At 41.9% G+C, this 16,880-nt stretch overlaps 1 protein-coding gene across 6 annotated transcripts in view; it reads right to left on the minus strand.

Moving 5' to 3' along the window:
- Window positions 1–16,880, minus strand: part of LOC143927855 (6-phosphofructo-2-kinase/fructose-2,6-bisphosphatase 4-like) — a 189,278-nt gene that overhangs the window by 31,809 nt on the left and 140,589 nt on the right. For all 6 annotated transcript variants that reach the window (XM_077452282.1, XM_077452285.1, XM_077452283.1 and 3 more), the window contains exon 8: window positions 14,413–14,620. In XM_077452282.1, coding sequence (XP_077308408.1) covers window positions 14,413–14,620 — 208 coding nt within the window. The remainder of the gene's footprint in view (window positions 1–14,412; window positions 14,621–16,880) is intronic.

The following is a 16,880-nucleotide window of genomic DNA, read 5'->3' on the forward strand; positions in this document are numbered from 1 at the left end:
TATATTGTATCAGTTGCTCTCAAGGCAAAAAAGGTTACAAATAGCTACTGTACAGTTGCGAGCATCTCATGCTCTTCCTTGGGCTTCGTGCACGGAGAAGGTGTCCCTTTGTAATATATATTACACACACACACACACACACACACACAGTGAAACCTTGGTTTGAGAGCGTTTTGCAAGGCAAGCTAAATTTTTAAATACATTTTGACTTGATATAAAAGCGATCTCTTGATGTACAAGTAGCGTCATGTCCCGAGTATAAAAGAGGAGAGGCGCCTCCAAGTGTAGTGGTTACATTTAACAACTCACATGGTTGATGATAAAATGGCACATCTAAGTATGCAGGCATCTGGGGTAAACCTGTCCACATAGACCATCCTCCACACCTCCGTCTCTCACCGCTGTCAGTCTGCAATCATGACCGGGAAGACTGCCCTGCAGTAGAGAGATTTGGGAGTGAGGCTTTAAGTGCTCATGGAGCACTTATAGCTTGGAGGGCAGGCCCAGACTGGGACAAAAAATAGGCCCGGGCATTTTAGACCGAGCAGCCAACTTTTCCAGGGACCGTCGATTGACACCATCCACTCCCGCGAATGTCTGTCTTCTACACTAATGTGCAGGGACACTGATATAAAAAGGGAACTGCACTATAAAGGGGCACGGCAATGATTGGCTCGCTCTCTCTGGTGGGGCGGGTACAGCATGGCTGGCTCTCTGGTGGTGCAGGTACAGCGTGTCTCTCTCTGGTGGTGCGGTACAGTGCGACTCTCTCTGGTGGTGCTGGGGCTATTAGTTCCCCAGCACAGTCCTCTTTCGTTTTCCATGTCTCCTTTAGTAGCTGCTACAAGCACTCCTCAGCTTGTTTCCTGGTTTTCTCTTTCCCCCCAGCAGAGTGCATGCCGGGGACTGTAGTCTGCTCCCTGCTGATAACAATTGGACCACCTATCTCTGGGACTACATTTCCCATGATGCTTCTGATTGGCCCTCTGCAGCTTTTCCCATTACAAGACAGACTGCACTAGTTCTAATGATGGTAGATCCTTTAATGAAGGTAGAACTTATTTTGGGAAAGGACACTATTAAAACAGCAATTTACTTACAATAATAGTATGAATCTATAGTAAAATACCTTTTTTTTTTTTTAAAGTGCTGATGCACAAACTGTAGGGAGATGCAGCTAGTACCTGCAGGCAACAGTGGCTCAAAAGGATCCTGCAAGAGAACAGGGGCCACCCTGAAGCAAGAAACTGGAAGATTAAATTTTCCTCTTAAAGAAAATGCAATTGAACTTAAAGGCAAACTGCAGGCTACCACTCACACTAAACAGATTCAACTTTTGTAAGGTCCCAGCAACATTTTATAGGGAAACTGTAGTGCAAATGTTAGACCTTCTGTGCAGTGCAATATATGGTTAAGGTGTCAAAATGAGATCTGATGCACCATTTCAGGATGTTTGGCCCAAGTTCCACGCAACTGCAAATTCATTATGAATATTAGGAAATCTTAATGAAGAAAGGTCTGAAACCCACACGGTTACAACAGATTGAGAATGTTACACCAGGTCCGGATTACAATGGATTACACCAATTCTGTTGCCACTTCCTTATTCAAAAGTCAATTTCATAATCAAAAAAAAAAAAAAATATATATATATATAAAAAAAAGTCAACATACACAAAGAGTTCAACTTATTCAGCCTCAAAGCGTTTTTCTTTTTGGGTTAACAAAGATCCTGTTTCATTAAAGCATGTTATACAGCACAGTGTTTCATTTAGACCCCCGTATCACCAGAAATACCTGGCTGATCCTGCCTGGCTATACCCTCTCCCCTCTGCAAACAGACCACGATAATGATGCCTGCTGAGCCCTGACATTGTGGTCCATTTGCATGATTCAGTCAATTGCAGCCTGCTATCTGTCTGTGTCCTTCTCCCCTCTCCCTCATTTCAGCTATTACATGCTCCCCATCCTCTTTGCACCATTATAATTTTTCCGGTGTTCTGTAAAATAAAAAAAACATTCTGCTCCCGCCACTCAGCCGATTGTCGGCGGCTCGGCTCTCTTTTCCACTTCTCTCTGGCTGACCTGATATCAGCCCCGCCCACCGCAACTGTGAGCAGAGAGAGAGAGAGAAAGAGCAATCAGCTGAGCACCCGGAGCAGAGCTCATACAGGTACAATCTAGGTTTTTTTTTTTTTACAGAAAACAGGCACAATTATTAAAACTGGTGCAGAGAGAACGAGAGCATGTAATAAATGAAAAATAAAATTGAATGCCCAAATATGTTTTCAGACCCTTCAGTTGCTTGGCAAATTTAAAGAGTCAATTCAATTTCATCAATCTTTCCATAGGATTATATGCAAATTCAAAAAATACAGTTGTGCTCATAAGTTTACATACCCTGGCAGAATTTATGATTTCTTGGCCATTTTTCAGAGAATATGAATGATAAGTTTTATTTTTTTTGTTTTTTTTTATCACTCATGGTTAGCGTTTGGCTGAAGCCATTATCAATCAACTGTTTACTCTTTTTAAATCATAACGGCAACAGAAACTACCCAAATTACCCTCATCAAAAGTTTACATACCCCAGTTTTTAATACCGTGTATTGCCCCCTTTAACATCAATGACAGCTTGAAGTCTTTTGTGGCATTTGTGGGTGAAGCGCTTTATCTTCTCAGATGGTAAAGCTGCCCATTCCTCTTGGCAAAAAGCCTCCAGTTCCTGTAAATTCTTGGGCTGTCTTGCATGAACTGCACATTTGAAATCTCCCCCAGAGTGGCTCAATGATATTGAGATCAGGAGACGACCGAGATGACCACTCCAGAACCTTCACCTTATTCTGCTGTAACTAATGACAGGTTGACTTGGCCTTGTGTTTTGGCTCATTGTCATGTAGGAATGTCCAAGTACGTCCCAAGCACAGATTCCTGGCTGATGAATGCAAATGTTCCTCCAGTATTTTTTGATAACATACTGCATTCATCTTGCCAACAATTTTGAACAAATTTCCTGTGCCTTTGTAGTTCACACATCCCCAAAAACATTAGCATTCCACCTCTGTACCTTTCATCATAGGCCTTGTTGACTCGTCTTCAAAATGTAGAGTTTATGGCCAAAATACAACATTTTGGTCTTATCACTCCAAATTAGTTTGTGCCAGAAGGTTTGAGGCTCAATACTTTCTGGTATTCTCGTAGTAATGGCTTTCTTCTGGTGACTCGACCATGCAGCCCATCTTTCTTCAAGTACCTGCTTATTGTGCATCTTAAGACAGCCACAACACATGTTTTCCTGTATTTCACCTGAAGTTATTTGTGGGTTTTTCTTTACATCCCAAACAATTTCCTGGCAGTTGTGGCTGAAATTTTAATTGGTCTACCAGACTGTGGTTTGGTTTCAACAGAACCCCTCATTATCCACTTCTTGATTATAGTTTGAACACTGCTAATTGGCAATCTCAATTCCGTGGATCTCTTTATATCCCTTTCCCCATTTTATACAGTTCAACTACCTTTTCCCCCAGATCCTTTGACAATTCTTTTGCTTCCCCCATGACTCAGAATCCAGAAACCTCACCCACAAGCACTGGATGAAAGATGCAAGGTCTGTCAGGAGTCCAGAAATGCATTGACCTTACACACACACACACACACACACACACACACACACACACACACACACACACACAAATTAAAAAATCAAAGCCTTTGTCAACTTGTGTGCATGTTATCAGGCCAAAATCCTTGGGGTATTTAAAATTTTGAGCAGGGTCATTTGGGTAGTTTCTGCTGCCATTATTATAATAATAATAAAAAAAAGTGTGAACACAGTTGAGTAATAATAAATTGCTTCAGTCAAACACTAACCATGTGTGAAAAAAAAAAGTTTTTGTGTTATTCACGTTCTCTGAAAAATGGCCAAGAAATCATAAATTCTGCCAGGGTATGTAAACTGTATGTGCATGTTATATACCTGGTAAAGCCTCCCTTGTGTAGAAATCTAAAAGGCCTGAAACTACTGAAACTAGGCATGGGGAGTTAAAAGTACATTGCTGGTGAAAAAAAAAATAATAGTGCAGTGGCAGCCCGTCCATAGGGGATGCACTGGTGCTGGACAGTGCACTATGGGAAGCAGGACGTCAATGCAATCATGCGATTGCAGACAAGACGCTTCTTTTGCCTGCTTTGAGGCTTTATGGCGCAATGTGCCTAAACACTCCATTAGGCGTTTTTTTTATTGGCACCGGCAAGCAGCGCTTTCCCTCGGAGCCGTGACATCACTTCCGGTTTCTCTGTGCCAGTGTGAAACGGGAAGTGACACCACCGCTCCGTGCCTATTTGAAGAAGAATATGATGGTATGTGGAAACCCCCAGTGCTTTGGCCTAGCAATATCTACAGTCAACAGATACAGGATCCATGTCTACTGCTTTGCTTGAGAACCACTTGATGCTTTTGCCTGTTAAGATTGTCAAAACAGATCCGGATATTGATGGACTTAAAATCTACTTGGTGTTCTGAACATTGCATCCCGAGACAATTTTAAAAACCAGAGAAAATCTTAAATTAAAGAGGAAGATGTTGGGTATGGTCAGAAGCTGCATCAGTCTGTTTCAGGCTCTGCATCCTGGTCAGGGAGAGCCAGAGTAAGCTCCCTAGCCGCTACTCCAGGCTGAGGTTTGAATTTGGCTAGTAAAACCATGGGTAGTTTTTAAGAGGATGTTCAGTTTTGAGTTGCTCACAATAATAGTTCTGGATGCAGTTCTGCTTGCCTTGACACCAAGGAACATTAAGAGACCTTTAGCAGTAAATTCAGAAACGTCTCAGCTATGGAAATGAACTTGGAAGAAAAAAAAAAGCTAAGGAACTATGGTGCTACTGTGTTAAATAAGAGCAGATGGAACACAAGTGGAGGCAGCTCCTCTGAAAAAACAGGTCCTGATAACCTATAGAGGAAAATTGTAAATGGAGGAAGAGGGCATCAACCTATAGGAACAGACAGTGCGATGAAAACACGAGACAAAATAAAAATAAAATAATTAATAATGGAGAAAATCCACTTTTGGAAGTGGATAAAAATGCTTGTCATTCGTGGGGGGCGGTGGGTCTCACACAGGTGCTGTGTAGAGCGGCTGGTATGAGACAGGAGAGCATGTGAAGCCATGGCATGCAGGAGGGATGTCCTGCTGCAGAGGAAGTAACAGGTTGTTCGGATGGACGTCTGCGGCCGCAGGAGGTAGCTCAGTCACTCAGCAGATGCTAGTGATATGTCTGGGCTGTATGGTAGATTACAGGATCCGCTGATGGGATGTGAAGGAGCAGAGACATCCCTCCTGCATGCAATTACTTCACAGGCTCTCCTATCTCACTTATACTAGTACCTGTGCGAGACCCACTGCACCCCAAAAATGGCCAGTATTTTTCTTCACGCCAAAAGTGGATTTTCTCAATTTTGATCATCATGTTTTCACCGCACTGTCTGCTCCTATAGGTTGGCAGCCTAGGTGTATAATGTAGAGCCTGATTTTTTATATATACAGTGCCTTGCGAAAGTATTCGGCCCCTTGAACTTTTCAACCTTTTGCCACATTTCAGGCTTCAAAAACATAAAGATATACATTTTTTATTTTTTGTGAAGAATCACCAACAAGTGGGACACAATTGTGAAGTGGAACGAAATCTATTGGATATTTTAAACTTTTTTAGCAAATAAAAAACTGAAAAGTGGTGCGTGCAAAATTATTCGGCCCCTTTACTTTCAGTGCAGCAAACTCACTCCAGAAGTTCAGCGAGGATCTCTGAATGATCCAATGTTGTCCTAAATGACTGATGGTGATAAATAGAATCCACCTGTGTGTAATTAAGTCTCTGTATAAATGCACCTGCTCTGTGATAGTCTCAGGGTTCTGTTGAAAGCGCAGAGAGCATCATGAAGATTAAAGGAACACACCAGGCAGGTCCGTAATACTGTTGTGGAGAAGTTTAAAGCCGGATTTGGATACAAAAAGATTTCCCAAGCTTTAAACATCCCAAGGAGCACTGTGCAAGCGATCATTTTGAAATGGGAACCCCATGCTCTGGTCAGATGAAACCAAAAATGGAACTTTTTGCCCACAATGCAAAACGATATGTTTGGCATAAAAGCAACACAGCTCACCACCCTCAACACACCATCCCCACTGTCAAACATGGTGGTGGCAGCATCATGGTTTGGACCTGCTTTTCTTCAGCAGGGTCAGGGAAGATGGTTAAAAATGAGGGAGGGGGGGGGGGGGGGGGGGGAAGATGGATGCAGCCAAATACAGGACCATTCTGGATGAAAACCTGTTGGAGTCTGCAAAAGACCTGAAACTGGGACGGAGATTTATCTTCCAACAAGACAATGACCCCAAACATACAGCAAAATCTACAAAGGAATGGTTCACAAATAAACGTATCCAGGTGTTAGAATGGCCAAGTCAAAGTCCAGACCTGAATCCAATTGAGAATCTGTGGAAAGAGCTGAAAACTGCTGTTCACAAACGCTCTCCATCCAACCTCACTGAGCTCGAGCTGTTTTGCAAGGAAGAATGGGCAAGAATTTCAGTCTCTCGATGTGCAAAACTGATCGAGACATACCCCAAGCGACATGCAGCTGTAATCGCAGCAAAAGGTGGCTCTACAAAGTATTAACGCAAGGGGGCCCGAATAATTTTGCACGCCCTACTTTTCATTTTTTTATTAGTTAAAAAAGTTTCAAAAATCCAATAGATTTCGTTCCACTTCATAATTGTGTCCCACTTGTTGGTGATTCTTCACAAAAAATAAAAAATATGTTATAAGCCTGAAATGTGGCAAAAGGTTGAAAAGTTCAAGGGGGCCGAATACTTTCACAAGGCTATATACATACACACATTATATATCACACACATACTGAAAATCTAGTTCACTTTGGAGGGCTTGGGATTCCTTAAAAAGGGACACTAAACGCACGTTTTTATCAAATAAATGCACTATGTCCAAATATTACTAACTGTACCCTCTTTCTTTAAAAACTTTCAAATACGTGTTTTTTTTCTACTGTTCTCAGAATTCCTGTTCTAGGGTGGTTAACCCATGCCCACCCTTTCCTGCTCACCCCCAAGATGGACTAACATCTTCATGCAGACACGTTCAACTCTAAGTACACAAAGCAATGTGTATGTGTTTATGTGACCAAAAACAACAGCACTGCTCACTCTATGGCTGAAGCGGTAAGGTACATCAATGGAGTGCAGGGAACGTGCACAGGACAAAAAACAAACAAATCACACTAGGATTGTGTATGACCTCATCTGTCAACTTCCAGGAACTGCTACAAAGTTCCACAGACATGAGTGTGTTAAAAAAAGGACTGGATACTGAAATTATTCATTTTCTGAACAAGAATATACAAACTGGCATGGGTCCATGTCTCACGCCAACAGTGTACGTCTTGTACACTAGACGTCACTAGGCTGGAACTTGCAAAGATTACCTTGGTCTGAGTTCCACGTTGCAAAGTAAACTAAATCACCTTATCTTCTTAGAGCGTAATAAAGCTAGGCAGGAGATCTCATTCTGAACATTCTGTAAGGACTTTTACCCTCCTCTTATCATGCATCTCTCCATTTCACAAGGTCTTACACCATATGAATAAATAACGAACAGGATTTTCGACAGACTATATAAACTGCTGCAATTCTCTGAACAGGTCTTCCATGGCCAGCACACAACATAGTGCCTGTCTCAGACCTAGGATATTCAGTTTATACATTCTCCAAATTTATACTGTACAAAGTTTCTGTATAAAAGCACACAAGTTAATGAACAATTTAAAGTATCTAAGCCCAAGAACAAAATGTAATAGATTGAATTTTACCAGTCCTAAGATGTGGTGATTGCATTATTTTTCTTTTCTTTTTTTTATTTGGCTGACATTCTTTAAATGTCACCAGCTGATCTCCAACATGCCAACCTTTGAGCCAAAAAAATCCTCATATGTATTGAAAGGAGACTCATCCTGGATACCTGGTGAAGTGCATCTCATCAACACAACAGCACAGGGCCACAGGTAAGAGCGCCAGTTGTTGGAAGGACAGAAGGGCCCCTTATAGATACAGGGTCCACAACTATGTTCTTGACCACACAGAATTAAGATTTTGATGGAAAGGCAGACACAGGTTTCGCTAGGTCAAGGTATGTGTGCACTGCATCAATAAGGATATAAATACTATCCTTTAATTTGCGAGATATATCAGAGTGAACTTACTGCATCAGGTCCTCTGAATTGAACGAGATACTATACTCCACTGAAGTATGCTTAGCAGCAATTGAAAAGGCCTCACCCTTATCAAGGAGAATCACTAGCGACTTTTGAAGCATTTGTCATTACCCCTCAGGGGTCTACATACCAAATAACAAGAAATTACTATATTATTAAATGGGAGAATTACCCAGGAAAGCAGGTATAAAAAAGTGACCCCAGACGTTTATGCAGTATCAAAATTGAAACAGTTTATTAGACACAAAAAAACACACTGTTAGGCCTCTTTCACACGGGACGGATCAGCAATGATCCGCCCCGTGAAGATCCGCTCGCTCAGCGGGGATCGCTCCGTTGTCCCCTCTGAGCTGGCTGCGGACAGGGCGGTCTCCGCACACTGTGCAGGGACCGCCCTGTCAGATCTCCGCTCTCCTCTATGGGGATCGGACGAGCACGGACCGCCTGTCCGTGTTCGTCCGATCCGCTCTGCAGACGGATAGAAAAATAGGATTTTCCTCCGTCTGCAGAATCGGACTGTTGCGGAGGCGGACGAAATCGGGTGTCTGCGGATGCTCATCCGCAGACACCCGCTATCCCATAGGGATGAATGTATGTCCGTATTTCATCCGCAAACGGATGGATGAAATACGGACATACCGTCCGCATGTGTGAAAGGGGCCTAAAATGTATCAACCCTCCACCTGTCACCAAATAACATGAACTAAAAAAAAAAAAAAGCAAGCACACACTGGGCCCATGAACTCCTATTATAGAGTGAAATGCCTGTCCACAACACAGATTGGGGTCAATCATGTATCCTGCTCATTGCGCAATATTATAAAACTTTGCTTAAACAAGACAATCGTTTAGAAGAGATGAAATTGTGTCACAAACTTCTTTAGAGCCTCAAGGTGACTTTAGTTAAAAAAGTTATTTGGTGACGTGTCGATCAACTTTACAATGTTTTTTCTGACAATGTTTTGCGTCCAATAAACGGTTTCAAGTTTGATACTGTGCAAAACAAATATGAAAGCAAATATATCACTGTATTATTAAAGTGCAATATGACCATAAACATTACATAGCATAAGTCAAAGTGAGACATATGATGAATTGTATTATATGCAACCAAAATATTTAGTTTAGTGCGATCCCATGCAACAAAAGCAAGATGAAAAACACACAAGAAAAAAAAAAAAAAAAAAAGTGCAAACAATATGCAAATTGTAAAGTGCAACACTAAGTTTGGGCACAAAGACTCTGTGCATGAGAACATATATGTGAAGAAAATAACACAATAATAAATGTGTAATGTGACCATAATCTTAAGTAGCATAAATTCAAATGAAGTGCAACTATACAGTGCAAACATGATGGATTGCGTTATACAACAAAAATATTTAATTTAGTGCAATCCCATGCAACAATGCATAAGGAAACCAAAGTCGCATAAAAACACACAAAAGTGCAAAACGATATGGATGAAAATAAAAAGGTTTGTTCATAGATTTCTGAAATTCAATATGTGACTTCACAGTGCAGCATATAACGTATAGGTGCTATAGAGAGCAGACAGAGGGCCTAATGCCACGTACACACGTATCAGACTATCCGGCGGACTTTCCGAACAAGCTACCTGCCCACACACTGTACTTTTGCGGCGGACTAAGTCCGCCGGACTATCCACTGTACTTTTGAAATGGACGGACTCGCACACACACACACACACACACACACACACACACACACACGGAGGAAAGTCCGTTAATTTTGAGCGCGGCTCCAGGTAGCCGGGACCAGCGAAGAAGGAGTCGCTGGCCCTGTCACCTGGTATGGAATTAGGAGAATCCCTAAAAAACACGGTGTGGAGCCCCCCCCCCCCCCCCCCGGGTCCATATCAGACCCTTGTCCGAGCACGCTACCCGGCCAGCCAGGAAAGGGGGTGGGGACGAGAGAGCGCCCGCCCCTCTCCTGAGCCGTACCAGGCCGCGTGCCACCAACATGGGGGGAGCCTTGGGGAAGGGGGGGCCACGCAGCCCCCCACCCCAAAGCACCTTGTCCCCATGTTGATGAGGACAAGGGCCTCTTCCCAACAACCCTGGCCATTGGTTGTCGGGGGTCGGCGGGCTTATCGGAATCCGGGAGGCCCCTTTAATAAGGGGGCCCCTGGATACCGCTCCCCACCCTATGTGAATGAGTATGGGGTACAACGTTCCCCTACCCATTCACCTGTGAAAAAAAAAAAAAATGTAAAAAAACAACACGGTTAAAATAGTTAATTGCACAGCTCCGGGGTCTTCTTCCATCTTCGGGGGTCTTCTCGCCGGACTCCTCCACTATCTTCTGCTAGCTCTTTTACTAGGGGAGGAGCCCGGCTTTCTTCTTCGCCGCCCTCTTCTTCCGACTTCGGGGGTCTTGTCCCCCTCTTCGGTTCTTCTTGCCGGGCCACCGCGCCTTCTTCTAGCTCTTTTACAAGCGGTGGCTGGGTCTTCTGTCGCCGCTGCCGCCATCTTCTGTTCTTCTCCTTCTCTTCTAGAAATGTTGCCGACGCTTTCTCCGGCCACAATGACAGGCACGCAGCGTCTTATATAGGGACATCGCCGGATGATGTCCCCGCCCATTATGAGGTCACAGTCCCAGCATCCTCTGGAGCTCTTATGCACTATTTCATGTGACCTATGGCAGTACTAAATGCGCAGGTGCAGACGCATTGGCGTACCCCTGATGTCGTTTGATGAAACGATCGCCGGGACACTACACACACGTTATGCATATGCACGATTGGATTTTAAAAAAGGGACCTGTATGTCCATTTTTCCTTATATTGCCACAATTTTTATATATTTGCCTTGGGAGTTTCTGTACTGCAACTCCTGTCTTTTAATAAAACGCCTTGAGAAGACATTCTATACTATTGGAGCCTTATTATATTATCCTGCTGTTCACATCATTGGGATTTGAGTGGATGCCCATGGATCTTTCTGGAGAGGAATGCTGAAGTCTTCCATCGGCGAATCTTAGATGTCACTAAAAGCGCTATTTGACCCCCCATGCATAAGGGAGGTCGCAGGCTTTCTGATAAGACTTATCTTAATGAGGTGATGGGAAACACTGATGAGCACTCAATCCACGTTATATGCTGGAATGTGAAGTCACATATTGGATTTCAGCAACCTATGAACAAACTTTTTTCATCCATATCGCTTTGCACTTTTGGTGCATTTCTATGCGCCTTTGGTTTCCTTCTGCATTGTCGCATGGGACTGCACTAAATTAAATATTTTTGTTGTATACACAATCCATCACATTTGCACTGTATAGTTGAACTTCATTTGAATTTATACTAAAGATTATGGCCACATTACACATTATTGTGTTATATTATCTTCACATGTTCTCATGCACAGTCTTTGTGCCCAAACTTAGTGTTGCACTTTACAATTTGCATATTGTTTGTGCATTTATTATGCGACTTGTCACATGGGATCACACTAAAACTAAATATTTTGGTTGTGTATAATGCAATTCATCATATGTGCACTGTATAGTTGCACTTCATTTGAATTTATGCTATTTAATGTTTATGGTCATATTGCACTTTAATAATACAGCGATATATTTTTACTTTCATATGTGTTTTTTTGCCCAGGATCATCTTGTGTTTACAGTGCCTTGCGAAAGTATTCGGCCCCCTTGAACTTTTCAACCTTTTGCCACATTTCAGGCTTCAAACAAAGATATAACATTTTTATTTTTTTTATGAAGAATCACCAACAAGTGGGACACAATTGTGCAGTGGAACGAAACCTATTGGATTTTTGAAAATTTTTTAACTAATAAAAAAAATGAAAAGTGGGGCATGCAAAATTATTCGGCCCCCTTGCATTAATACTTTGTAGAGCCACCTTTTGCTGCGATTACAGCTGCAAGTCGCTTGGGGTATGTCTCTATTAGTTTTGCACATCGAGAGACTGAAATTCTTGCCCATTCTTCCTTGCAAAACAACTCGAGCTCAGTGAGGTTGGATGGAGAGCGTTTGTGAACAGCAGTTTTCAGCTCTTTCCACAGGATTCCCGATTGGATTCAGGTCTGGACTTTGACTTGGCCATTCTAACACCTGGATACGTTTATTTGTGAACCATTCCTTTGTAGATTTTGCTGTATGTTTGGGGTCATTGTCTTGTTGGAAGATAAATCTGTCCCAGTTTCAGGTCTTTTGCAGACTCCAACAGGTTTTCGTCCAGAATGGTCCTGTATTTGGCTGCATCTTTCTTCCCCTCAATTTTAACCATCTTCCCTATCCCTGCTGAAGAAAAGCAGGCCCAAACCATGATGCTGCCACCACCATGTTTGACAGTGGGGATGGTGTGTTGAGGGTGATGAGCTGTGTTGCTTTTACGCCAAACATATAGTTTTGCATTGTGGGCAAAAAGTTCGATTTTGGTTTCATCTGACCAGAGCACCGTCTTCCACATGTTTGGAGAGTCTCCCAGGTGGCTTGTGGAAAACTTTAGACGAGACTTTTTATGGATATCTTTGAGAAATGGCTTTCTTCTTGCCACTCTTCCATAAAAGCCAGATTTGTGCAGTGTACGGACAGACTCTCCCACCTGAGCTGTAGTTCTCTGCAGTTCATCCAGAGTGATCATGGGCCTCTTGGCTGCATCTCTGATCAGTCTTCTTGTCTGAGCTGAAAGTTTAGAGGGACGGCCAGGTCTTGGTAGATTTGCAGTGGTCTGATGCTCCCATTTCAAAATGATCGCAAAATGATCGCTTGCACAGTGCTCCTTGGGATGTTTAAAGCTTGGGAAATCTTTTTGTATCCAAATCCGGCTTTAAACTTTTCCACAACAGTATTACGGAACTGCCTGGTGTGTTCCTTGGTCTTCATGATGCTCTCTGCGCTTTCAACAGAACCCTGAGACTATCACAGAGCAGGTGCATTTATACAGAGACTTGATTACACACACAGGTGGATTCTTTTTATCACCATCAGTCATTTAGGACAACATTGGATCATTCAGAGATCCTCGCTGAACTTCTGGAGTGAGTTTTCTGCACTGAAAGTAAAGGGGCCGAATAATTTTGCACGCACCACTTTTCAGTTTTTTATTTGCTAAAAAAGTTTAAAATATCCAATAGATTTCGTTCCACTTCACAATGGTGTCCCACTTGATTCTTCACAAAAAATTATAATTTTATATTTTTATGTTTGAAGCCTGAAATGTGGCAAAAGATTGAAAAGTTCAAAGGGGCCGAATACTTTTGCAAGGCACTGTATACCTACCGCTGCACTTTATTTTTTGCAGTTTTATTTTGTGCCCTGTATCTGAGTTATAGTGCTTAGCTGGAGGACATTGGCACATTTCACATTGTTTAATTCATATATCACTTAGTGCAGATAAATATTTATTTCAAATTTGATATTGCATAAACCTCTGGGGTCACTTTATATTCTGCTAAAGTAGCCAGAGAAAGAGCAGAGATGGACTTTGATGGGAGAGGCCTCAAACAGATCTGAAAAATTCCCCATAAATTCAGACACTGCAGCAGTAAATAACTCTCATGACAAGTAGGATAACTCCTGAAGGGAGTGAGGGAAGAATGGGAATGGTAGAACAGTTTAGGGAACAGCAGTCCAGGATTGCACAATAAGGACCTAGAGGTAAATACTGCAGACCTCCCTGAGCCATTAGCCAAGCATAGGCTGGTAGAACTCAATGACACTCCCACACACGCACCTATGAATCGGCATAGCGTGCAAAGAATATCCCACTAGAAATACTTCTGACCATACACTGCAGATCAGTGTATGGTCAGTGTAAGCCCAGCTACTCAAAAAAAAAAAAAAAAAAAAAATGGCAAACAGTAAAAAAACAAAAACAAAACTCCACACTGGACTTCCCTCATTGACAGCTGTGATGAAAGTCCTTGGTAGACACCTAGTGCAGAGCCCAGTGTGCCAAAGACAACATTACAGGACAGCCCTGCACTTTCTTCCTGGCAGGGTCCAGCTACGGTCTTGGGGTTTTCTCCCATCACAGCTTGCTAGAGTGGAAAGTGTTATACAGGGCTGTCCTTACACATTACAGGACACAGGAGAATGGCAGAGTAAGAAATACTTATTCTACATATCACTATAAATTACCTCTTTGCCTCGGTTGGAGAGCCCAGAGTCTCCACCAATCCTCCCCTTAATATTAAGCTCACTTTCCCCGTGCCGGCACAGATATATGGAGCGTGGAGTCACATGGATATTCATAAGGTAGTATACAATCCTGCTTTGGATATGATCCATAACATGGTTAACTAGATATCTGCGGCCAACATCCATGATTTTAATATAGGACAATTCCCTACAATGGAAAACAAAAACAAGTACACGTTAAGGAACAGTTTATATTCTTGTGTTGGTCACATTAAGACTGCTACAATATATACATTTACAAAATGACAGAACTATTGTGAAGAAATAAATATATTTTCACAATTTCAAAATGGATGTTTAAGACTGAACGGGTCCCAGAGACAAAGGGCAACAAAATGACAAAAGTCACTTTAGTTTTGAACCTGAAACATCCTGTTTTTTTGTTTACTCTGATGGAGGTCTGTAAACCAGCTGTTTGCAGAACTGGGAATAGAACAATGACTATGTACCTTCCAGCGCAATTAAAGCCAAGGAGAAATGTATTTTTATGGTCGCCAAATAGAATTTGAGGATCATTGGACCAGTCATAAAAACGTGAAAACGCCCAACATCAACTAGCTTTCCAAGGCAAGAATACACCATACTCAATGTATAAAGAAGAAGCCTTGGGTGATGTTTACCAAAATTGGACAATCTCTAATATACCTTTTGTACACAGAATTTCTATCTAAAATATCCCAACTACTGAAAGACATATATACATCTCAGATATTTAAAATATGTGGACACTATACGATGGAGATCCAACTAGGAATATTAACAAAGATATCTATGTACAACCTCCATGGGCCATAATATGCCAAGATAGAACTATAGCATTTTTATTCAAGTATTTGAGAATATTCTAAGAACTGCACGAGCTCTCAGAGAACTTAATTTATCATATTCCCCAAAATGGGTTCAGGTCATGATTTTGTCAGTTGGTGTGATCATAATCTCGTTATGTAGCATGTATTTAATCTGATTAGAAACATCCTAAATATACAAAATTGTGTTTAGATGTATAAAATATCAATCTCTCTATAAAACATCTCTTCATAATCTATAAAATTATATTACGTTTGTGGATGGACAGACAATCTTACATTAAATATTTATTGTGAATACAGGTCTAGTGAATATTCATTTAATTCAATATTCAGTCTGTAGTCATATTGTTCCAGCTGTGTATTTAAAGAAAATTACTCAATATAATTAATCATTCAGGCAATTCCTGAGGCAAAACGCATAACAAAAAGAATAATTTTCCAATCTTCACAAAAAAAAAAAAAAAAAAGAAAAAAAACAAACACACACACACACACACACTTCCATTTTGAAGCCAAATGAAAAAAACTTGTTTTAGATTTGTTATAGGTTTTCATTCACATAGCAGAGAAAAAAAAAAAAATAAAAAAGTGTAGCTTACCCTTTTCTTTTTAGATGCTTTATTCCGGTTCTTTGGTTATAAGGGCGGCTGGGCAATTAGATTTGCCATAATTAGCCCTGCCTGTACTGTGCAGATAGATTATTATTAGGCATTCATCACTAGATTTGAACACTGTCCTAACAAAAGGTTAAAGGTTTAGAAGCTATACCTCTTGCACTGCATGTCAGGCCAGGAATGTAGAGGGGTGAAGGACGCTCGCTGATAGTGGGGACAGCGGTGACATCGCAGGCTTCGTTTTCAGGTAAGTGACACATAATGGGGTACTATGCGCTGCATAGTAGCTCATTATGCTTTACCTTTGCAGAGTAATAAAGAGGATTTACTTCCTCTTTAGAGTTGCACGATTTTGATGTGACTTGAAGCAATGCCTGTGTAATCTTAAGGTCTATGGACCTCAAGCTGCATTAAAGTCAGACCAAAAGTAGTGGAGGGACTACTTTGAAATCGTCCAGATATGACTGGTACTTATTGGAAATCATGGGTTATGACTTGTCATGCGACTTTGCAGTCCCAAATTGCAGGACACATCGCACAAAGGTGAAAGGGGCCTTAGGTACAACTCATGTTATCCCCTATATTACATCATGGATGAAGGTGAACTTATTTTTAAAGTACAGATATAGGGGGCGTGTCCAAGATGGCGCTGGTAACGGACGCTTGCCGAGCCCCCAATCCGGAAATCTCATCCTCCGATATCCTGACGTGGAACCCACACGAATCTGCCCAGACACTCTGCCGATTGTCCCCCCACACTTCGGGGAATGAAAAGGAGCAAAAAAGGGGAGCACAGAAGAAATGTACTGCTGCAGCTATCTGCACGCCTTCTCCCCCCACAGAATGCCACATGGAGACCCAGACCGTGCCCCTGCCTGAGGGTGCTATACAGACTGGAACTCTTGCTTCCGATGCCCTCACGTTGGCGATTACAACATGCCAGTTCATTCCAACTATGAAGATTGACCATGTACAGGCGGAGACG

The sequence above is a fragment of the Lithobates pipiens genome, unplaced genomic scaffold, assembly GCF_037356315.1.
Source record: "Lithobates pipiens isolate NorthernLeopardFrog02 unplaced genomic scaffold, aLitPip1_a1.2 Scaffold_23, whole genome shotgun sequence".
NCBI classification, from domain to species: domain Eukaryota; kingdom Metazoa; phylum Chordata; class Amphibia; order Anura; family Ranidae; genus Lithobates; species Lithobates pipiens.